The 24586-nt window shown below is 39.3% G+C and overlaps 1 protein-coding gene across 1 annotated transcript in view; it reads right to left on the bottom strand.

The window, feature by feature from the left end:
* Positions 1 to 24368, bottom strand: part of THUMPD3 (THUMP domain containing 3) — a 29125-nt gene extending 4757 nt beyond the window's left edge. Inside the window, exons 1-6 of the mRNA XM_004738439.3 lie at positions 24253 to 24368; positions 22487 to 22772; positions 21341 to 21418; positions 12273 to 12743; positions 4964 to 5094; positions 2469 to 2538 (exon numbers count right to left, since the gene is read on the bottom strand). Coding sequence (XP_004738496.2) covers positions 2469 to 2538; positions 4964 to 5094; positions 12273 to 12743; positions 21341 to 21418; positions 22487 to 22741 — 1005 coding nt within the window. The 5' untranslated portion in view covers positions 22742 to 22772; positions 24253 to 24368. The remainder of the gene's footprint in view (positions 1 to 2468; positions 2539 to 4963; positions 5095 to 12272; positions 12744 to 21340; positions 21419 to 22486; positions 22773 to 24252) is intronic.
* Between the last annotated feature and the right edge of the window lie 218 nt (positions 24369 to 24586).

Raw genomic sequence — 24586 nt, 5'->3', positions numbered from 1 at the left:
AAGATTTTATATATAAATTGTATAATTTATATATATATATAGGGGTATTTGAAAATTTCTAAATAAAATGTAATATACACTGCATTAAGCTTCTGAATGATCACCGCTACATCCCTGAAAAGATTCTGTAATGTTAAGTCAAAAACATGTCGACAGAACATAAATACCAACATTACATGTCATTTGTGGAATGGGAGGTAACACCCTACCCTAGGATAAACAATGTTCTAGATTCACAGAAGGTTTCTGATACCAAAGCAGAGGCAAGTTTTGCCCTCTGTTTAGGGATGAGGAACAAGTACCTCTTCCTTTGTAAACAGTAATACACACTCAAATCCATGAACACAAGGCTTCATTGTCTTTTCTTTTGCCCACATACTTGAGGGTGATCTGGAGGGGATGTAGAAGAGACCTACAGATTTTGATGAAAGCCTCTCAATTGATTCTGATTCCCCAACACTCACTTTTTTCATCTAAATCTGTTTAGATTTTCAGCCTCTGCAAGAGATGAGTTTTGTAGTACTTCCAATTTTTAAAAGAATTCAGATCACTATTTTATACTTGCGTGAACAATTCTGGATACATATCTTGTCAATTCCTTTCATAACTTCATTCACTCTGATCATGTATCTATGTTTTTTTAAATATTTTTCTATATTAACATTCTCATGTCTACTTTTTTTTTAAAGATATTTTTTATTTATTTGACAGAGAAAGAGAGATCACAAGTAGGCAGAGAGAGAGAAGAGGATACAGGCTCCCTGCTGAGCAGAGAGCCCGATGCGGGACTCGATCCCAGGACCCTGGGATCATGAACTGAGCCAAAGGCAGAGGCTTCAACCCACTGAGCCACCCAGGTGCCTCTCTCATGTCTACTCTTAAATGGAAATGCCTCAACCTTTATCCGTATCTTTTGGTGTGGTGGGGGGGTGGGGGCTCTTCTAGACTCTCTTTAGCTCTGTTGTATATTTCTTGACATGTGGCGACTTTCCCTTCTATTTAAGACACAGGTACACCATGGTTTAATGCTTTGTTCCTTGAATTCTTAACAACTTGCATTTTCTCTGTGGGCAGTCAGAGTAAATTTCTCTAGCTCACACTACCAGAGAACAGTAGTCATCTAGACTACCAAGATTTCCTTCTAAGATTTTTAACTTCCAGATGACACATGTCATTTTCTAATTGCAGTTTGGATTATTTTTCCAATATAATTGGGTTGCTTTGGACTTGTTCTTCTGTCCGGTTTCTGCCCACTCACAGAATCTGATCTCCTTGTAGCTTATTCTCACTGGCTTTAAATATACTCTATATAAGAATTACTATGTCTCATAAATTTAAGCAATTTTTTAAAAATTTAAACAATTTTAAAAAATAAATTTAAGCAATTTCAAAGAGGAGCACCTTCTTCCAAATTTTTCTTAAAGTTTGGATAATACTGATTCAAGGAGACTCTCCTTCACTTAATGTTCTTAAATGTTCTTCACTTAAAAAATGCCTTTCCATTTCTTGCTTTGCTTTAAGCAGTTTTTGAGTCCTCTGAGTATCACAGTAATTTTGAAAACTATTTAAGAGCATTTGTGTGTAACCATGTTAGACTTCCTGAAAAATCTAAACAAGATTCATAGGTTTCTCCATTTTAAAACTATATTTACTCCCCCAAGTGCCTATGTGGATTAAGCAGCATAATCTCACTTTATAGAGATGGAACACCTTCTTCCAGTTTATGCTTATCCCTTCAAGTCTACCAGCTTGTCTTTTATAGAAAAGGGACTAACTGGGGTGCCTGGGTGCTCAGTGGATTAAGCCTCTGCCTTCAGTTCAAGTCATGATCTCAAATTCCTGGGACTGAGCCCTGCATCGGGCTCTGCTCAGCAAGGAGCCTGCTTCCCCTCCCTCCTGCCTGCCTCTCTGCCTGCTTGTGATTCTATCAAATAAATATATAAATAAAACCTTAAAAAAAAAAAAAAAAAGAAAGAAAGAAAAGAAAAGGGACTTAACAGTTTCTCTTAGCCTTCTCACATTATCCACTGAGTAATCACCACTTATAATCTACCACTTCTTAGCTAGTTGTAATAAGTGGTTATACCCTTCACACAAAATCCCAGCTTTACTAGTGCAATTTTTTTTATTTTTTGGGCCACCTGCATGGCTCAGTTGGTTAAGTGGCTGCCTTCACCTCAGGTCTCCATCCAGGGAACATCATCAGGCTCCTTGCTCAGCGGGGAGCCAACTTCTCCCCTGCCTGCCATTCCTCCTGCTTGTGCTTGCTCTCTCTTTCACTCTCCCTTGCTCTGTGTCAAATAAATAAATAAAGTTTAAAAAAAAATTTTTTTTTAACTAGTGCAATTCTTTCAAATGGGGTCCACTGACCCAACCGTGATGATTTCATCATGTGTAATTTGCCCATTAGTTCTAGAATATTCTAGTTGTACCACCTGCTTATCTAAAAGGTAAAGAAACATTATTACCTCTATTGGTATTGCTCCCGTTCCACACATCGGATCCACAATTATATCAGTAGGTTGAGGAGCACAGAGCCTACAGAAGAGAAAACAGCCTATATGAAAAGACTTCAATCAATAGCTGAGGCTTTCACACAGACTATTCCTGAAGCTATAAAGATCAAGGACATATTAATGCTGGCATTAAGGAACACCAATCAATATTCATTTTAAAAATCAATTTGTAATTAAGAGATTGAGTCTATATACTAGAACTAACAAAAAAATTACATACAGCTAATAAGTACCCTCTGACTCATCCAAAATCACATTTCAGTGACAGATGGAATATAGCTTCCAGATCTTTCAATATATACATGTACATCTATTAATCCATGTCTTTAGAAAACACATAGTGTTACTTTGTATATAAACGTGTATTCCGTAAGAAAAAAAAACTCAACTGTGTTTCAAGTAAAACATGTATTGGTAAGTATCAATAATAAGATTACTGGCAATTATACATTTAATATTCCTTTCCTTATGAATTCAATTTTAAAAAACCTTGCCAAAATAACTGCTTTACTTTGAACACTCAGTATTCGCCAAGTCATGGATTTAAGCTCTTTGCATGCATTATCTCATTTAATCTTTTTAACAGCCCTTCAGTTTTTCTGCGGATGACCCAAGATTTCTCAGTATCTTTCCTATAAATACCCCTTCCTATCCGATCATCAGGTTTTTAAACAAAATCTTAAACTAGCTTACTTAGGTTTCTAATAGTTGCCCCCAAAAGAACTCTCCATGTTCCTGGCTCCTACCATAATGCCTGGCAATACACAATACATGTTTGTTAAATCAATGAAGGAAGACTGGGAGCTGTTCCTTTATCAAATGGGCCTAGTATTCTATTACTGTCATTGTATGGATAGGTTCCAATTGTGCTGAACTGTAACTCCATGGATGAGTAGAGTGAAAGAGGAAGCAAGGACTGGAAGAGAAGGAAATATAATAAACAATTAATACCAGCATATACCAGACACTATGTAACCGGTATTAAGCATACAGTTGTACATTTACTCCTCACTAAAAACAATCCTTTAAGTCTCACATCAAACCCATTTTGCAGTCTGGAGAACAGAAACCTAGAGAAGACAACTTGTCCTAGAGGTGGGAAGAAGCGCCCAATAAAAGGGTAAAGGACAAATGAGAAAGAAAGCTAGGTCTTGCGCTTGAAAAAGTGGAAAATCCTGGATGGTTCCTGAGATGCTGTGAGTACAAATTTAAAAAATATTAGTAAAAGCTCCCTGTGTTGGGAAGCCTGGGTGGCTCAGTTGGTTAAGCAGCTGCCTTCGGCTCGGGTCATGATCCCGGCGTCCTGGGATCGAGTCCCACATCGGGCTCCTTGCTCAGCGGGGAGCCTGCTTCTCCCTCTGCCTGCCATTCTGTCTGCCTGTGCTCGCTCTCTCCCCCTCTCTCTCTGATAAATAAATAAAATCTTTAAAAAAAAAAAAAAGCTCCCTGTGTTTACTTACATATTATACACATTTTTTGCCCCCCACCCCATATTATACACATTTTTTAAAATCTCTTCTTTCAGGGGACCTGGCTGGCTCAGCCAGTAAAGCATGTGACTCCTGATTTCCGGGTTGTGAGTTTGAGCCCCAAAATGGGCTTAGAGATTACTTAAAATAAATAAATAAAAATTAAAAATATAAAAATCTCTGCTTTCATCTGTGTCATGGCAAGAAATGAAAAACAGCAAAATTTGCTTTATTTCCTAACATACACTATATACTTTGTAAACAGAAATATTCAGAGGCAGATGAAAACTACTGTTTTCACTTTAAAATCAAGAAAATGGAGATGGTAGTCATGTGATATTTTCAGGATTACAAAGAATCAGCACTAAATACAAAAGAAACAGATCATTAGCTTTTTATTCTGTTGTTTATTCACTAAATTCCAACACAGTACTTCACAAAAAATTCAAGTGTTATAAAAGGAAAATTCAAATCAAGGTGTCAGATTTATTTTTTTAAAAGATTTTATTTATTTATTTATTTGAGAGAGGGGGGAAAAGAGAATAAGCAGGGAGAAGGGGAGAGAGGAAGAGGGAGAAGCAGGCTCCCTACTGAGTGGAGAGCCTGGCAAGGGGCTTGATCCTCTTGACCTGAGATCATGACCTGAGCTGCAGTCAAACACTTAACAGACTGCGCCACCCAGGTGCCCTGATTTATTTATTTATTTGAGAGAGAGAGAATGCGCGAGCAGGAGGGGCAGAGAGAGAAAGAGAGTGCAAGTGCAGAGGTGGGTGAGTGGGGGGTGGGAAGAAAGGGAAGGAGAGAGAATCCTCAAGTAGATTTTCCGCTGAGCACAGAGCCCATCATGGGGCTCGATCCCCGGACCCTGAGTTCATGACCTGAGCTGAATCAAGAGTCAGACACTTAACCAACCAACTGAGCCACCCAGGCGCCCCCAAAAGTGTCACTTTAATCCAGATGGCAAACTCATTCTCTTACCTAAGCATCCCATAGGCAAGAGTAGATCTAAGAGTTGTAGGTCCAAAATGTGTGATATTTCTTCGGTGGAGACTCTCTTCTGTCAATGCAATGCCCACAACAATTTCATTATCATGGATGTTCAAAAGAACCTATAAAATTAAAACAGAGAATAAAATAAAGGCACCTGGCTGGCTCAGTCGGTAGAACACGTGACTCTCAATCTCAAGGTTATGACTTTAAGCCCCACACTGGGTGTAGAGATTACTTAAAAATAAAACCTTAAAAAAAGAATAAAAGTTTTAGGATTGTTTACACTTCACTGTTACTAAACTTTATTAATTAAATTTTTTTTATCTTGGGGCGCCTGAGTGGCCCAGTGGGTTAAAGCCTCTGCCTTCACGTCAGATCATGATCCCAGGGTCCTGAGATCAAGCCCTGCATCAGGCTCTCTGCTTGGCAGGGAGCCTGCTTTGCTTCCTCTCTCTCTCTCTCTCTCCGCCTGCCTCTCTGCCTCCTTGTAACCTCTATCAAATAAATAAATAAAATCTTTAAAAAAAAAAAAAAAGCAAATGTATCTTTTTTTTTTAATTTTTTAAAAAATTTTTTTTATAAACATGTATTTTTATCCCCAGGGGTACAGGACTGTGAATCGCCAGGTTTACACACTTCACAGCACTCACCAAAGCACATACCCTCCCCAATGTCCATAACCCCATCCCCCCTTCTCCCAACCCCCCTCGCCCCAGCAACCCTCAGTTTGTTTTGTAAGATTAAGAGTCACGTATGGTTTGTCTCCCTCCCAATCCCATCTTGTTTCATTTATTCTTCTCCTACCCACTTAAGCCCCCATGTTGCATCACCACTTCCTCATATCAGGGAGATCATATGATAGTTGTCTTTCTCTGCTTGACTTATTTCACTAAGCATGATACGCTCTAGTTCCATCCATGTTGTCGCAAATGGCAAGATTTCATTTCTTTTGATGGCTGCATAGTATTCCATTGTGTATATATAACACATCTTCTTTATCCATTCATCTGTTGATGGACATCTAGGTTCTTTCCATAGTTTGGCTATTGTGGACACTGCTGCTATAAACATTCGGGTGCACGTGCCCCTTTGAATCACTACGTTTGTATCTTTAGGGTAAATACCCAGTAGTGCAATTGCTGGGTCATAGGGCAGTTCTATTTTCAACATTTTGAGGAACCTCCAGGTTGTTTTCCATAGTGGCTGCACCAGCTTGCATTCCCACCAACAGTGGAGGAGGGTTCCCCTTTCTCCACATCCTCGCCAGCATCTGTCATTTCCTGACTTGTTAATTTTAGCCATTCTGACTGGTGTGAGGTGATATCTCATTGTGGTTTTGATTTTTATTTCCCTGATGCCGAGTGATATGGAGCACTTTTTCATGTGTCTGTTGGCCATCTGGATGTCTTCTTTGCAGAAATGTCTGTTCATGTCCTCTGCCCATTTCTTGATTGGATTATTTGTTCTTTGGGTGTTGAGTTTGCTAAGTTCTTTATAGATTTTGGACACTAGTCCTTTATCTGATATGTTGTTTGCAAATATCTTCTCCCATTCTGTCAGTTGTCTTTTGATTTTGTTAACTGTTTCCTTTGCTGTGCAAAAGCTTTTGATCTTGATAAAATCCCAATAGTTCATTTTTGCACTTGCTTCCCTTGCCTTTGGCGATTTTCCTAGGAAGAGGTTGCTGCCTGTGTTCTCCTCAAGGATTTTGATGGATTCCTTTCGCACATTGAGGTCCTTCATCCATTTTGAGTCTATTTTTGTGTGTGGTGTAAGGAAATGGTCCGATTTCATTTTTCTGCATGTAGCTGTCCAATTTTCCCAACACCATTTATTGAAGAGGCTGTCTTTTTTCCATTGGACATTCTTTCCTGCTTTGTCGAAGATTAGTTGACCATAGAGTTGAGGGTCTATTTCTGGGCTCTCTATTCTGTTCCATTGATCTATGTGTCTGTTTTTCTGCCAGTACCATGCTGTCTTGATGATGACAGCTTTGTATACCATGCTGTCTTGATGATGACAGCTTTGTAATAGAGCTTGAAGTTCACAATATTTATTCTTCCAATCCAGGAGCATGGAACATTTTTCCATTTCTTTGTGTCGTCCTTAATTTCTTTCATGAGTACTTTATAGTTTTCTGAGTATAGATTCTGTGCCTCTTTGGTTAGGTTTATTCCTAGGTATCTTATGATTTGGGGTGCAATTGTAAATGGGATGGACTCCTTAATTTCTCTTTCTTCTGTCTTGTTGTTGGTGTAGAGAAATGCAACTGATTTCTGTGCATTGATTTTATATCCTGACACTTTACTGAATTCCTGTATAAGTTCTAGCAGTTTTGGAGTGGAGTCTTTGGGGTTTTCCACATATAGTATCATATCATCTGCAAAGAGTGATAATTTGACTTCTTCCTTGCCGATTTGGATGCCTTTAATTTCCTTCTGTTGTCTGATTGCTGAGGCTAGGACCTCTAGTACTATGTTGAATAGCAGTGGTGATAATGGACATCCCTGCCGTGTTTCTGACCTTAGAGGAAAAGCTTTCAGTATTTCTCCATTGAGAATGATATTTGTGCTGGGTTTTTCATAGATGGCTTTGATGATATTGAGGTATGTGCCCTCTATCCCTACACTTTGAAGAGTTTTGATCAGGAAGGGATGCTGTACTTTGTCAAACGCTTTTTCAGCATCGATTGAGAGTATCATATGGTTCTTGTTCTTTCTTTTATTGATGTGTTGTATCACATTGACTGATTTGCGGATGTTGAACCAACCTTGCAGCCCTGGAATAAATCCCACTTGGTCATGGTGAATAATCCTTTTAATGTACTGTTGAATCCTATTGGCTAGTATTTTGGTGAGAATTTTCGCATCTGTGTTCATCAAGGATATTGGTCTATAGCTCTCTTTTTTGATGGGATCCTTGTCTGGTTTTGGGATCAAGGTGATGCTGGCCTCATAAAATGAGTTTGGAAGTTTTCCTTCCATTTCTATTTTTTGGAACACTTTCAGGAGAATAGGAATTAGTTCTTCTTTAAATGTTTGGTAGAATTCCCCTGGGAAGCCGTCTGGCCCTGGGCTTTTGTTTGTTTGGAGATTTTTAATGACTGTTTCAATATCCTTACTGGTTATGGGTCTGTTCAGGCTTTCTGCTTCTTCCTGGTTCCGTTTTGGTAGTTTATATGTTTCTAGGAATGCATCCATTTCTTCCAGATTGTCAAATTTGTTGGCGTAGAGTTGCTCATAGTATGTTCTTATAATAGTTTGTATTTCTTTGGTGTTAGTTGTGATCTCTCCTCTTTCATTCATGATTTTATTTATTTGGGTCCTTTCTCTTTTCTTTTTGATAAGTCGGGCCAGGGGTTTATCAATTTTATTAATTCTTTCAAAGAACCAGCTCCTAGTTTCGTTGATTTGCTCTATTGTCTTTTTGGTTTCTATTTCATTGATTACTGCTCTGATCTTTATGATTTCTCTTCTCCTGCTGGGCTTAGGGTTTCTTTCTTGTTCTTTCTCCAGCTCCTTTAGGTGTAGGGTTAGGTTGTGTACCTGAGACCTTTCTTGTTTCTTGAGGAAGGCTTGTACCACTATATATTTTCCTCTCAGGACTGCCTTTGTTGTGTCCCACAGATTTTGAACTGTTGTATTTTCATCATCATTTGTTTCCATGATTTTTTTCAATTCTTCTTTAATTTCCCGGTTGACCCATTCATTCTTTAGAAGGATGCTGTTTAGTCTCCACGTATTTGGGTTCTTTCCAAACTTCCTTTTGTGGTTGAGTTCTAGCTTCAGAGCATTGTGGTCTGAAAATATGCAGGGAATGATGCCAATCTTTTGATACCCGTTGAGTCCTGATTTAGGACCGAGGATGTGATCTATTCTGGAGAATGTTCCATGTGCGCTAGAGAAGAATGTGTATTCTGTTGGTTTGGGATGAAATGTTCTGAATATATCTGTGATGTCCATCTGGTCCAGTGTGTCGTTTAAGGCCTTTATTTCCTTGCTGATCTTTTGCTTGGATGATCTGTCCATTTCAGTGAGGGGAGTGTTAAAGTCCCCTTCTATTATTGTATTATTGTTGATGTGTTTCTTTGATTTTGTTATTAATTGGTTTATATAGTTGGCTGCTCCCACGTTGGGGGCATAGATATTTAAAATTGTTAGATCTTCTTGTTGGACAGACCCTTTGAGTATGATATAGTGTCCTTCCTCATCTCTTATTATAGTCTTTGGCTTAAAATCTAATTGATCGGATATAAGGATTGCCACTCCTGCTTTCTTCTGATGTCCATTGGCATGGTAAATTCTTTTCCACCCCCTCACTTTAAATCTGGAGGTGTCTTCGGGCTTAAAATGAGTTTCTTGGAGGCAACATATAGATGGGTTTTGTTTTTTTATCCATTCTGATAGCCTGTGTCTTTTGATTGGGGCATTTAGCCCATTAACATTCAGGGTAACTATTGAGAGATATGAATTTAATGCCATTGTATTGCCTGTAAGGTGACTGTTACTGTATATTGTCTCTGTTCCTTACTGATCTACCACTTGTAGGCTCTCTCTTTGCTTAGAGGACCCCTTTCAATATTTCCTGTAGAGCTGGTTTGGTGGCAAACGTATCTTCTAAAAAAAAAAATTTTTTTTTTATCTTATCATTGAGCTATACTTTACATAAAGTGGACAAATCCCAAACATACAACAACCGGGAATTTTTACTTATACATACTGTGTAACTGCCACTGAGATAAAGATATACAGTATTTCTAAAAAGGAAAAAAAAAAGATATACAGTATTTCTAGCACAGGACAGAAGGCTCCCCGCCTTGTCCTCCGACAGTCAGTACCCACCCAAAGTAATCATTAATCTGACTACCACCAGCACAAATTAGTTTTCTTTTTTTGAACTTCATATAAATAAATCATCTAGTATGCACTCTTAAATTTTAAAACGTTTTATTCTTTTTATTTACTATAAGTTACTGTAAGCAGATATCCCCTGAATTTTTATAATATCAACATATTTTGTAGGTTTATGGCTTACACACATTTTTTTAAAATTTTAACTTATAGAGGACACGGATTGCATGGAGCACTGGGTGTGGTGAAAAAATAATAAATACTGTTTTTCTGAAAATAAATAAATTGAAAAAATTTAAAAAAAATTTAACTTTTTTGGAAAAGGTTTCAAACATATAGAAATGCTACTAGAACACTTGCATAGTAACTCCTAAATATATCCTGCACTTAGATTAACCAACTGTTGACCACATGTCATATTTGCTTTATCACCTATTATTTTCTTACTGTGTTTTTAAATTTGACTCACTTAATAATGCCTATGAAATGCTTTTCTGTCCTGTTTTTCTAACACATGGTGAAATATAAACTATTCACATAACACACATCCTCCAGTCTTCCACATAACATGATCTTAACAAGAGCACCAGCTGACACTTACCTAGCACTTCTTATATGCAAGCCATTGTTCTCTACTTTAAATTCACTACTTCATTTCATATTCACATCCTCCGAGCTAGTTATCTTTTCAATTTATTTTTTTGTTGTTGCACTGTAGTTTACACACAATGTTACACTGCTTTCAGGTGAGTTTAGGTGTTTTTTTTTTTTAAGATTTTTTATTTATTTATTTGACAGAGATCACAAGTAGGCAGAGAGGCAGGCTGCTCTCTCTCTGCAGGCTCCCCGCTGAGCAAAGAGCCCGAAATGGGTCTTGATCCCAGCACCCTGGGATCATGACCTGAGCCGAAGGCAGAGGCATAACCCACTGAGCCACCCAGGTGCCCCAGGTGAGTTAGGTATTATTATCTTCCTTTTAAAGTAAGGAAATTGAGGCAGAGATGTCCTCTTACTACCCAAAGTCCCACTGAAGTTGGGATTTGAATCCAGGCAGTGTGGCTTCAAAAATCTGTGTTCTGAGCCCCCCTGCTAACTTCGGGACATTACTATTCTAGTTAGCCTAGTCATTCTTGTAACAGCTATTACATCAAAAAAAAGGAATGGGGAATTGTTCTTCTGATTTGATATGCAAGAAAAATGTACAGAGAGAGTAAGTGACTTGCCCCAGATTCAGATGTCCCAAAAGCAACAGAAAATGACTTCTTGGTGAAAATGTCAGGTTCTATGGACCTGACATGGATCAAGAGATTCAAAGACTACTCAGCATGGCCCACATGTGAATCACCTGATTAGCAGAAGACTGAGACCAAGGAGAGTAAGAACGCAAAAAGAGGCATCTACATTTATGGATCTAGCAGAATTTAAGAAAGGGAAGAGCTGCCTATAGGATGAATATTAGCAATGATGTCCTGATTTTGGGAGGTTGGGGTTTATTTTAAAAATGTACTCCAGGGATGCCTGGGTGGCTCAGTTGGTTAAGCAGCTGCCTTCGGCTCAGGTCATGATCCCAGCGTCCTGGGATCCAGTCCCACATCGGGCTCCTTGCTCCGCAGGGAGCCTGCTTCTCCCTCTGACTCTGCCTTCCACTCTGTCTGCCTGTGCTCACTCTCGCTTGCTCTCTCTCTGACAAATAAATAAATAAAATCTTTAAAAAAATAAAATAAAATAAAAAATAAATGTACTCCACTTTTTTTTTTGTAGTAAAACTCTACAACCAAGACACAAAATACAAAATAACTGCTTTAATTCTGGTTGGATTTTATAATCTGAAAGTCCACATAATGTAAAAAGTACTAGATTAGGGTGCCTGGGTGGCTCAGTGGGTTAAGCCACTGCCTTCGGCTCAGGTCATGATCTCAGGGTCCTGGGATCGAGTCCCGCATCGGGCTCTCTGCTCAGCAGGGAGCCTGCTTCCCTTCCTCTCTCTGCCTGCCTCTCTGCCTGCTTGTGATCTCTCTCTGTCAAGTAAATAAATAAAACCTTTAAAAAAAAAAACCAAAAAACCAAAAACAAAAATTAAAAAAAAAAGTACTAGATTAAAAAACTCCAAGTCTTAATCTTTCCCATCTACTGAGCACTTAGTTTTCAGCAGGTATCACACCAAATACCCAAAATGTATTATGTCAATTAACTTTCAGGACATACTTAGAAGTATATGCCACTGCTGGCTCCATTTGAAACAAAGGCTCAGACAGTATGTTGTCCAAAGTTAAGCAGCTGCAGAGTCAAAATCTGCATCTAGATTTGTCTCATAGCCCATGCTCTTGTTAGCCACACCCTATTAGATCTGTGGCCACAATTTAGCTGACCATAAAACTGGTTAGGCTAAAAATGTTACCTATCTGTGATGGCCTTCTTGAATCATCATAATCAGAGCCAGTACGTACCTCCACATCAAAGTTGGTCATGTCAGCCTTCCATTTAAAATAATCTTGAACAGCACCCCCAAAATCTCTTGCAGCCTCATTTGAGGAAAAGCAGTGTTTTTCTCCTGCCCGGTTGCACGTGACTCTAAACTTCAGCACTTTAGGATGAGTTTCTTCTTTTTCATCCTTCTCGTCTTTGGAAGATGCCAAATCATCACCTACTAATGTTGATATCTCTTCCTTGATGGCTGGATTTTCATAATAGTCTAAGATATGGGAATCTAAGGTATTTTTAGTGAATCCTTTTTTATCCTCTTTCTCAACTGTTTTGTCTCCTTGTCCATTATCAATCTTTTCTCTACCTGAATTCTGATTTATCTTTTTGCGCTTTGTTCTTTTTTTCTTGAAACTGGTGTTAATTTTCCATACTTTTAAAGGGTCTGACCACGGAAGCTTCCCAGCCAGTTCTTCAAAATCCTTGAGAACTTCTTCCTATAAAGGACAGAGAATAAAATCCATACATCTCTCTCATCACCTTCACTGAATTAATCCCTACACTTTGTCTACAGACTACATTAATCATTACACTGGGGGTGGTAGAAGTACAGAACAAAAGAGGAAATAAGATAATGTCTACAATTAAGGAAATTAAAATTTCATTGAAATTTAAGATAAACACAAATTAAGCAACTGAAGAATAATTCTAGACCTGTAGATCAGAAGTTGGGTTTTAAGATTAAAATGTAAGCAATCAGAAACTATTAAAAATGGTTACCCCTAGGGAGGGGAAGTGGGTGGATGAAAAATGGGAGGGAAATTTACCTTTCACTGATTGACTTCCTTCTGAATTTTGTGCTATGTATACATACTACTTTTAAAAGTAACTTTTTTTTTTAAGACTTTATTTATTTGACAGAGAAATAGAAAAGTAAGCACAGCAGCAGGCAGAGGAAGAGAGAGAAGCAGGCTCTCTGCTGAGCAGTAAGCCTGATGCGGGGCTCGATCCCAGGACCCTGGAATCATGACCTGAACCAAAGGCAGCCGCTTAACCAACTGAGCCACCCAGGCGCCCCAAAAAGTAATTTAAAAAAAATTTTTTTTGTTTACTTATTTTTAAAGTAATCTCTATACCCAACGTGGGGTTCAAACTCATGAGCCACTGAATGAGCCAACCAGGTGCCCCTAAAAAACAGTATTTTTTAAAAAGAAAAAGAAACCAGAAACAGTGAAAAATGTATCTATCGAGTTTTTTTTTAATGATTTTATTTATTTATCTGACAGAGAGACACAGCAAGAGAGGGAACACAAGCAGGAGTGGGAGGAGAAGCAGGCTTCCCTTGGAGCCAGCAGCCCCATGTGGGTCTCGATTCCGGAACCCTGGGATTATGACCTGAGCTGAAGGCAGATGCTTAACAACTGAGCCACCCAGGTGCCCCTCTATCCAGTTTCTAAATAGTACCCAGAGTCTTTTTAAAAAGTAAATCTGGGGACACCTGGGTGGCTCAGTGGGTTAAGCCTCTGCCTTAGGCTCAGGTCATGATATCTGGGTCCTGGGATTAAGCCCAGGTCAGGCTTTCTGTTCAGTGGGGAGCCTACTTTCCCCTCTCTCTCTGCCTTCCTCTCTGCATACTTGTGATTCCTTTGTAAAATAAATAAATAAATAAAATCCTAAAAAAAAAAAAAAAAAAAAAAAAAAAAAGAAGAAGAAGAAGTAAATCTGATCTGGTGCCTGTGTGGCTCAGTCAGTTGAACGGCTGCCTTTGGCTCCAATCATGATCCTGGAGTCCCAGGATCAAGTCCCACATCAGTCTCCCTGCTCAGCCAAGAGTCTGCTTCTCCTTCTGACCCATCCTCCTCTCCTGTTCTCTCTCAAATAAATAAATAAAATCTTAAAAAAAAAAAAAAGATCATGCCCTCCCTTGCTTAAGGCCTCTCCACAGCTTTCCACCGCACATAAAAAATCTAAATTCCTTAAATAAGCCCAACATAATCTGACCTCTGCCTATTTTGCTTGTATCACTTCAGAACTGTTCTCTCTCCCTGCCTTTTTACCTCTACTTCAAAGATACTTGCTTCATATGGTCTCTGTACTGCTCCCTTCTCATTAGTAATTTAAAAGGTATATCCTCAGAGAGACCTGCTCTTCATAAGGCCGTCCTCTCTAGTCATTCACTTTCCATTTTATTTTATAGAGCTTAGCATTATCTGAAGTTACTAGGTTTATGTTTTGTTCACCATCAAAGCTTCTCTCAGAAGTAGGGTGGAAAGACCTGACATATCCTGACCACTGCTACACGTCTAAACAGTGCATGGCGTACAAACAGTGCTCAATAAATGGCTACTGGATAATGTGATTAAATGTTAAAATGGGTGGTGTTGGGGCGCCTAGGTGACTCAGTGGGTTAAAGCCTCTGCCTTTGGCTCAGGTCATGATCTCAGGGTCCCGAGATCGAGCCCTGCATCAGGCTCCCTGCTCAGCAGGAAGCCTGCTTCCTCCTCTCTCTGCCTGCTTCTCTGCCTACTTGTGACCTCTGTCTGTCAAATAAATAAATAAATAATCTTCAAGGGGGGAAAAAAGGGTGGTGCAGAGCCATGCCGTCCAATTCAGGAGCCACTGGCTACACGTAGCTATTGAAAGTAAAATAAGGGGACCTGGGTGGCTTAGTCGTGAAGTGTTTGCCTTCAGCTCAGGTCGTGAACCCAGGGCCCTGGGTTTGAGCCGTGGGTGGGGCTCCTGGCTCAATGGGAAGCCTGTTTTTCCCTCTCCCTCTGTTCCTCTCCCCTTTGTACACATGCACTCTGTCTCCAATACAAACAAATCTTTAAAAATAAAAAAATAAAAATAATTTTTAAAAAATAATGTAAAATGACTTATAATGAAAAGCTCAGGGGCACCTGGCTGGTTCAGGTGGTAGGACATGTGACTCTTGATCTCAGGGTCAAAAATAAGTTCAAGCTGCACACTAAGCATAGAGCTTATTTAAAACAAAAACACAAACACAAACAAACAAACAAAAACAAAAGCAAAAAAAGCCCCACCTCAGTTTCTCGATCACTTTAGCCACATTCACATGCTGACAGTTAGTGGTTACTGAACAAGACAGTGCAGACCTAAAACATTCCAGTAAGAAAGTTCTATTGCAGAGTGCTGGTACAGACAGTATATGCCACTGATGATCAAAGTAGAAAGATAATCAGTGTTCACTGATGGAACTGAGACTTGAAATGGAGAACAGTGAAGGTTCTGATACTAACTGAAACCTGATGAATGATGGTAAATTTCAGGTTTGGCAATTCTATCTATAATTATTTCCCTTTTATAAGAGACATCTACAGGACTTGGAGGTTTGTTGTCATGGAGAACACTCACCCAGTCCCTTTCTCTCTCCAGACACCATTCTAAACACTACCACTAAACAGAAATACCTCCTTTATCCTAACAGAATCTACACGATACCTAAAACCTTGAACCATAACTTAACAATCTAACGTAAGAATTCCCAGGTGCAGTGAGGGTCAAAGAGAGGTGCAGGAAGACACCAGAGGGAGAATGCCCACAGATTTCAGATAAAGGTTATAGCAGTCTGCAAAGCTGTAGCAAATAAACTGTTCTTTGGAATAGCAGAGAAGTATGTATACCAACAGAAGGAGTTTTTCTAGACTTTGGTTTGTACCAAGAACAAGCAAGGGAGAAAATGGAGGCTAAACAAGGAATCTTACAGACAGGCTCTATTTGTTGTGTTGATAAGGTAGAGGGGCTGAGACAGGTTTTACACTGTAAATAACCCCAAAGCTGCTGATCTCTTCAGGCTAGAGAGAAGTACTGGTTAAAAGAATTTATGCAATAATATGGAAATTGTACCTCAATAAAGCTATTTAAAAAAAGAAGGAAGAGAGACCTCATTCACCTACAACCCTTTGTCAGAAGGAACTTAACAGCGAAGCAGGGGAATTTCTTGCTGGCCTGAACAGTTCCTGGTTTCTCCCACAGGAGCCTCCTATCAATAGCAGGTCCAGGAGGAACTTCCTCATTCACAGCTAAGCAACCATCAAAAGTTATCAGCATGAGATTTATATGAACATAAGAAAGGACAAAGGAGGAAAGGAACAGAAAAACAAAGAGCAGACAAAAAACAGTGACCACAGAGCAGTTGAAAACTGATCAAACATATTGACATGATAGAAGAAAAATGGAATGAGGAAATACCTTGGTAAAATAAGAGCTGCAAGCAGAGATATAAAAGCAGAAAGAAGATGAAGTAAGCCACCATAAAAAGATGAAACAGGAGCTTGTAGAGTTCAAAGAATCAAGAGGAATAAAAAAATAAAACTACTGCAGGGCGCCTGGGTGGCTCAGTGGGTTAAGCTGCTGCCTTTGGCTCAGGTCATGATCTCAGGGTCCTGGGATCGAGTCCCGCATCGGGCTCTCTGCTCAGCAGGGAGCCTGCTTCCTCCTCTCTCTCTCTGCCTGCCTCTCTGCCTACTTGTAATCTCTCTCTGTCAAATAAATAAATAAATCTTTAATAAATAAATAAATAAAACTACTGCAAAAATAAAGACCATACTGAAAGCACCATATACAAAAGACACTGCTGAAAACACAAGGATATGGAGAAAGGTTAAGAAAATACAATGGAAGTGGGCAAAAAGTAAAAAAAAAGATTAAAGAAAATCTTAAAAAATGAAAGAAAGTCAAGAGATTCTACAAATGTATAGCTGATTTATCTGTGAAAAAAAGATTTGAGATAATGAAAGAAAAAAATTTAGGGGTGCCTGGCTGGCTTAGCTGATAGAGCATGCAACTCTTGATCTCAAGGTTGTGAGTTTGAGCCCCACACTGGGTGTAAAGCTTACATAATAAAAAAAATAATAACAATTCAAGAAAAATTTCAATAAATGGATGTGGATATGAACTTTTCTATAAACTGACAAGTCTTGACAAGGAATTATTGACAATGAGACACAACCTAATCAACTTGTGAAACTTCAGAGATTAAAAATAAAATCTGGGCATGATGCAAAAATATAAAGAAAGCAACAAATAAGGGAGGAAAAAAACGATGGCTTCAGAATTTTCCATGGCAACATTTGTTTTTTTTAAAGATTTTATTTATTTATTTGACAGAGATCACAAGCAGGCAGAGAGGCGGGGGGCGGGGGAGGGGGAGCAGGCTCCCCGCTGAGCAGAGAGCCCCATGCGGGGCTGGATTCCAGGACCCTGGGATCATGACCTGAGCAAAGGCAGAGGCTTTAACCCACGGAGCCACCCAGGCACCCCTATGGCAACATTTAATGCTAGAAGAAAAAAGAATACTGCCTATGGTATTTTTCAGGAAGAAAAGCATGACTCCAAATTTTATACTTAAAGCTATTCATCAAGCATAAAGCTGAAAAAGAATCATTTCTGAACTAATGCCATTTAAGAAAAACAAAAAACAAAAAACAGGGGTGGGTGCCTGGTGGCTCAGAGGGTTGTGCCTCTGCCTTCGGCTTGGGTCATGGTTTCCGGGTCCTGAGATACAGCCTTGTATCCTGCTCTCTGCTCAGCGGGGAGCCTGCTTCCCCCTCTCTCTCTGCCTGACTCTCTGCCTACTTGTGATCTCTCTCTGTCAAGTAAATAAATAAAATCTTTAAATTAAAAAAAAAAAAAAAAAGAAAAGAAAATGGATTACGACTACAGGCAGAATCTGTCATTTGTAAATATCACAAATTGGAATTTAGTTGGAGGAGGAAGGAAAGAAAAGATGGCGACATCTTCCTCTGTGAAGAGATTAAAGGACAGAAGTTAAAGCTGCTAAGCAAATGTATTTAAAAGAACTGGGGTTGGGGCACCTCAGTGGCTCATTTGGTTAAGCTTCCGACTCTTGATTTCATCTCAGGGTCATGAGTTGAAGCCCCATGTTGGGCTCCATGCTGGGTGTGGCACCTACTTAAAAATATATATATAAATAAATAAATTTTAAAAAGCACAGGGGTCAACACTAAGAAAAAAATAAAACTGGTGGGTGAAAAGGAAGGAGGGGAGATGTGGAAAATATGCCAACTTCATCACTGCTCTTAGTAGGGATTTAAAAAAATACTAAATTGTAGTTTAAGTTGTAGTTACAGTAACAGCTAGAAACCTTATAGCCAGATTTCGGCACAAAATAAAACCTTCCAAACTAGTATAAAACAATCTGTAAAAATGCAAAGAAAACACACAGAGAAACTTAAACTAAGAAAAAGCAGAATGTGTGTAACATAAATGTGACAGAACCAAGACCAAACACTTCTGACTTAGCAGTAAGTACTGGTAAGATTAACTACCTTTTTAAACAGAAAAATGACCCACAGATTGAATAGGTATATGGATATATAAAAGATATCTGCTGAACCACTGTAAAAGCAAGGTATGAAAAACCCTAAAGTCCTAAATGAGAATGTTAAATTATGATGTAGTGAAATCCAACATGACATTGGCATGATCTTCAAGATATAGGAGAAAAGGCAAAGCATAAAACTATGTATGGCATGCTTTAATTTGTCTAAGTACATAAAATGCACATATTTATAATATATCTCTAGAGGGATAGCCAAGAAATTGGTGGTAGAAGTTGTTGCCTCCAGGGAGGGAACTGGATGGTTTGGAGATAGAGGAACAAACACTTTTCACTGCATATCCTTTGGATCTTTACAATTTTGCTCGAAGTACATGTATTACCCAGTTTTAAAAACAACCCATATAAAGCATAGATATTACCTTTTTTTAAAATAGGTTAATCAATTCATGATATCTGAATCTCTCTCTATAAACCTATAAGAATACTAGATAACATGCTACTTATAAGATATGGGAAAGTATAATGCCACAAACAATGAAATTGATGGGCAACAGAAAGCAAGAAGCTAATATTTAAAAACAAGGGTATGGGGGAAAAAAGAAAACTAAAAACCACACACACACACACACACACACACACGAAAAAATAAAATAAAAACAAGAGTACGGGGATACGTTGCGATTTAAGTCCATAAAGGGAAAGGCTTAACAATATTTCACGGTATCGGGACGCCTGGGTGGCTCAGTTGGTTAAGCAGCTGCCTTCGGCTCAGGTCATGATCCCAGCGTCCTGGGATCGAGTCCCACATCGGGCTCCTTGCTCCGCAGGGAGCCTGCTTCTTCCTCTGACTCTGCCTGCCACTCTCTCTGCCTGTGCTTGCGCTCTCTCTCTCTCTCTGACAAATAAAAAAAAAAAAAAAAAAAAAACAATATTTCACGGTATCATACATGCCCTTGCACAGATCTGAAAATCTACCTTAATCCTTGCTGTTCTTCTTTTGGGACTTCCACCAGCAAACTCTTTTGCAGTTACTTACAAAGCAATTTTGAAAAGCTGGCTCATGTAGAACCATTACATAGTATCAAATTCACCTCCAAATGGAGCTCAAAACCATCCAAAATAATTCAAACTCTAAGATGCCAAAACACAGGAATTTAAGAAAATATTAACAAAGGCCAGAATTTAAGATGGAACTTTACAGGGTTTTTAATTTTTTAATAGTTTTTATAAATGCCTATTAGCATTTACTCATGTATAGAATTGGCTATTAAAATTTCCAAATACTAAAGAGCAAAAATTTTCAGTAGCCTTCCTGTTATGTTCCAGTTTTACTGATATGATTCAGTTGACAATGACTATCAGAAGTCTGAAGGGTTATAATGCTAGTATTGAAAGTTACATTTTTAATTAACACAATTTTAATCTATTCTTAGCTTGAATTCTTTTAGGTCTGGTTTTATTTTTTCTAGACTGGTGAGTTCACATCACTTCGATTGGTTTGCTTTGGAAATCAACCTGTTGCCAATAAATAAAAAACTACAGAACTAGGCAATATATCATAGATTTTAAAAATACATTGTTTCTAATATAGGCAATAAACCACAGAAAATTTTCAAGCATTCGATTCTGGAAACCTGGCCAAAAAACAATGTGGAGAAATACTAAGGCTTCACTGCAATCTATTTTTCAATCTTCAACTTAGTTAGCATATCAATATTTTGGAATCAGATGCTAAATACAAATTGGAAACAGAGCCATTGTCTTAAGAAGTGAAGGAGTATTTAGATATTATTTTAGTTTTATTTTTCAAAAAAGTGAAGTTAGAGAAGAAAGCAGGACAAAAGCAGAACTGTGAGAGAAGTGTTATACGTAGATGATTCACTCACTTAATCTTTGATTCACAGTCTGGAAGCAATTCTATTTGAAATCGTATATATAAGCAAAACTAATCTAAAGTATATACCTTTTTGTAATAAAATAAAACTATTTTATTTCTTATACAATTTGATATTTTACTATATTGACTTTTGTTAATTTATTTTTTGTTATTCTTTCATCTTTTACAAAAGAGATGCAACTGACATACAACATTATTTTAGTTGAGGTGTACAACATGATGATTTAGTATTTGTATATATTGTGAAATGACCACAATGTCTAGTAAACATCTATCACTCTACATAGTTCTAAAAATTTATCATGCGATGAGATTTTTTAACATCTACTCTATTAGCAACGTGCAAATATGCAGTATAGTATCATCAGTTATAGTCATCATGCTATAAATTACACCCCCAGGACTTATTTATTTTAGAGTTTTAAGTTTGTACCTTTTGACCCTCTCCCATCTATTTTGCCCACTACTCACAATATTGATTTTTTTAAAAAACAACTCTTGGCTGGGGTGCCTGGGCAGCTGTCAGTAAAGCATCCAACTTGATTTCAGCTGGGGTCATGATCTGAGGATTATGGGATCAGGCCCCACATTGGACTCTGCCCAGTGGGGAGTTGGCTTGAGGTTCTCTCTCTCTCCCTCTCCCTCTGTCCCTTCTCCCCTACTCTCTACCCCCTCTCAAATAAATCTTTAAAAAAATAAAATATAAAAACTTTTAGGATGAGCGGTCACAAATTTCTCATTTTTATGTAAAATCCTCCCAGTATTCTATAATATTTATGCAGTAGTAATGCTAAATGATAGAATGCAAAATGTGGGAATAATCTCTTTGGGGAAGATGGCTAAAGTCAGCTACCATGTTTGGGAAAACTCACCTTTGTTTCTTTGAACTGGTAATCTTTAAACTCCTTAACAACCACAAATAAGTTATCAACTGATCTCAGACAATGAACCTGGAGAAGGGGAAAAAATGTTAGAAACAAAGTCCTAAAAAAGCTTTTGAATCACATGAACTATCAACACTTAAATATAAAAAATTACGTACATACATTTTAAAGAAGCTAATACCTATAATTTGTACTTTAAATTTTTCCCACCTCCCCAGTATCCCATGCTTTTGGTTACCCATTAGCTTCTATTCCCCTAAAGAAATGTAAGAAGGAAGATGGAAGGATAGCTTGAAGGGCTACCAGGGAAACACAGGTTTAGGGGAGAAAGGAAGATAAAGAAAGACAATGGTGCTTTATCGTATTTCCCTCATGGCTCCCTAGGGTACACTGTAGAGTGCAGTGGTTAAGAGCACAGGGTTTGAGGTCCAGCGGAGCGACCCTGCAGAAGTTACTTATTCCTAAGCCTAATAATTAATGAGGATAATAAAGGCCCTATCTTCACAAAGCAGCTGAGGTTATTAACTAAGATACTGGGTGGAAAATATCTGCTTGACAATTCATCCCCCAAATATTTATTGGGTGTCTACTATATGCCAGACACTAAGAAGTTGGGAGGTATCAGCCCAAGAAAACCTAAAAAATTCCTGCTCTCATGATGCTTACATGGTAATGAGATATTAGTTAGCTTTTATTCAAGTGGGATGGCAGTTTGCTGAGCACTTTTCCCTTTCAGTGGTTCCTAATTACTTCTGAGCAAGAATCTCCTTGACATATTATTAAAAGAAAAATCTCTCCTTTATGCTTCACCACCAAAGTCTAAACTTCAGTTAAATGTTAAAGTAAATAAATTCATGGACATCTGATATTCAGAATTTCTTCAAAAGTCACATAGGATTCTTTCTGGTGAAATTCATTCTCAGGAAATATTAGGATTACTTCTAAAACTATAGAAAACCTACTAGTCAAACTTACAGGTCAGTACTGAAAGGAAAATGCAGTAAGACTTTAAAATCACCAGATGTGAGGCAGAGCAAAGAAAAGCAAAAAGAATTCAAGAGGGATGGGTAAGGCAGAAAATAATCGTAAAATGACCTTTCTAGAAAACTATTTTAAATATTGCTTCATTCAAACCTGAGCCAGACTTTCCACTGAAATGTCAAAATATATCTTGCCCCGGTCTTTGCTGATTTTGCATGATGACCCCAATTTCTCTCTCACTTCATCTGCAGCTGTTTGCTCAAAACCAGTAGGTACAGTGGCTCCAATAGTGACTTGGAGGTGCTCAGACTCACTTCTGGGACCACTTTCTGTCACTTGATTAGCCCTCCAGTTCTCATGAAGGTTCACATCCAAGAGCTGCTTAGTGGCTTCTTGAACATCACACATGTTGGCAGTGCTTCAGAGATGCCGACAGTCCCTTTAAAAGAAGTACAGAAAAGAAAAAGAGATAATGCCTAAACATTATCACCTCATATTTCAACCATAATTAAAAAACACCTACTTTCTGGGCACCTGGGTGGCTCAGTGGGTTGGGCGCCCGCCTTCAGCTTGAGCCATGATCCCAGGGTCCTGGGATCCAGCCCCTCATTGGGCTCCCTGCTCAGCAGGGAGTCTGCTTCTCCCTCTGCCCCTCCTCGCGGCTCATTCATACTTTCTCTCCCTCAAATAAATAAATAAAATCTTTAAAAAACAAAACAAAAACAAAAAACAAAACACCTGCTTTTGAGGGCTAGAAGAATAACAAGGCAACACAACCACACGGCCATATGCAGTCAACACACCTGAATCAATATTCACCGACGATAAAAGGATTGAATAACATGGGCACAGAGGACCAGATGTAAAAACTGTGATATTATTTAAAAAGCAACATAGATGCTAAGGAGACAGAGAAGTAGTATTTCCACAGCATGCTATGTTTGGTTTGGGACCATCTGTGTTGATAACAGCCACCTCATAGAGTTAACAATTCCCCAACAGAGGCTGCAAGAACACATTCAAATATGTTTCTACATCTAGTCCTTTTTCAGTTAGTAGTTAAGAACATAGGGCTCTGGAACCACAGATATGCGTCGGAATTCTTGCCCTCACCATTCACAGGGTGAATGGCCTAAAACAAGTTTATTCTCCTATGCATCAATGTCCTCATCTGTAAGAACGAGAATTAATACCTCTCTTCTAGAGTTGTTGGGAGACTTGAGAAGAACATACTGCCAGGCCCATGATTAAAACTTTCTAAGAGAGTATCCATCTTCCTCCTTTGAAATGGACAGTGAATCATGCGTTTAAAAAAGATTTACATCCACGATCTAATCTGGGAACCAAGGGGTGGCAACGGTATTTGTGAAATATATGTAACAGTGAGCCAAACTTCCTGTCTCTAAGCGCGGGGTGGGGACGGCAGCGGAATTTACAGGGGTGGGTAGTGGGGATCAACAGCGCTCACTAGATTTCAAAGGCTGTGTGACCCAGAACAACACAAGCAGGCAGAGCACCTAGCATTGTTCTTGCTCTGTGCCCGGGCAGGCGACAGTGTATGTAACACTAATAAAAGTCAGTTCCAGCTCCGAAGGAGCTCATAATCCCCGTGAATACTACTTCCATCTCCTAAATAAAGCAGCTTGAGCCCACGAAAGGTCATATCCCGCCCAGGGTCAGAGAGAGCCGATCAGTGGCGCAGGCTGGAATGCGTCTCTCGACTCACACCCTCCGCCCCAGAGACAGGAATCCCAGGGTTGTGGGTGAAGGCCTAGAAGAAGCAACCGAAAAAGCTCCGCAACAGGATGGGCTAAAGTCCAGTTCGGTGTTGGCCAGGGTCGTAAGACAAAGGTCGTCCCTCCCTCCCGAGGGTCAGCGGTGCCACACCCGGCCACTCCCACCCGCCGCCGCCCGGTTACCGTCCGCCAGCGTAGACCCTTCTAGCTCCGGCTCCCCGCCAGACCCAGCGCGCTGATGTCACGCCGCCGGAAGCCGCCTCGACTTCCCCGGAAACGGAAGTTAGCCCGCGCGGTCCCAGATGCTCAGAGCTGGGGAAGGGCGCTCGCGAAAGGTCAGGGAGCGAAGAACATGCGCATTACGGTTTGTGCGCGGTGGCGCCGCTTGTGGGGTAGTCGGCTGTAGCAGCTGGGGCTAGCCTCGTCTGCCAGCCGAACCTGGAGAGCCCCAGAGCTCGTGGCCTGTTACATAGTAGCTAACTTTTACAGCGTGCTTAGCCGTGCCAGGCACTGCGTA

The sequence above is a fragment of the Mustela putorius genome, unplaced genomic scaffold, assembly GCF_011764305.1.
Source record: "Mustela putorius furo isolate JIRA1106 unplaced genomic scaffold, ASM1176430v1.1 tig00003850_pilon_pilon_pilon, whole genome shotgun sequence".
Classification (NCBI taxonomy): domain Eukaryota; kingdom Metazoa; phylum Chordata; class Mammalia; order Carnivora; family Mustelidae; genus Mustela; species Mustela putorius.
The sequence above is the reverse complement of the archived record's forward strand: the minus strand, read 5'-3'. Positions and strand labels throughout refer to the sequence as shown.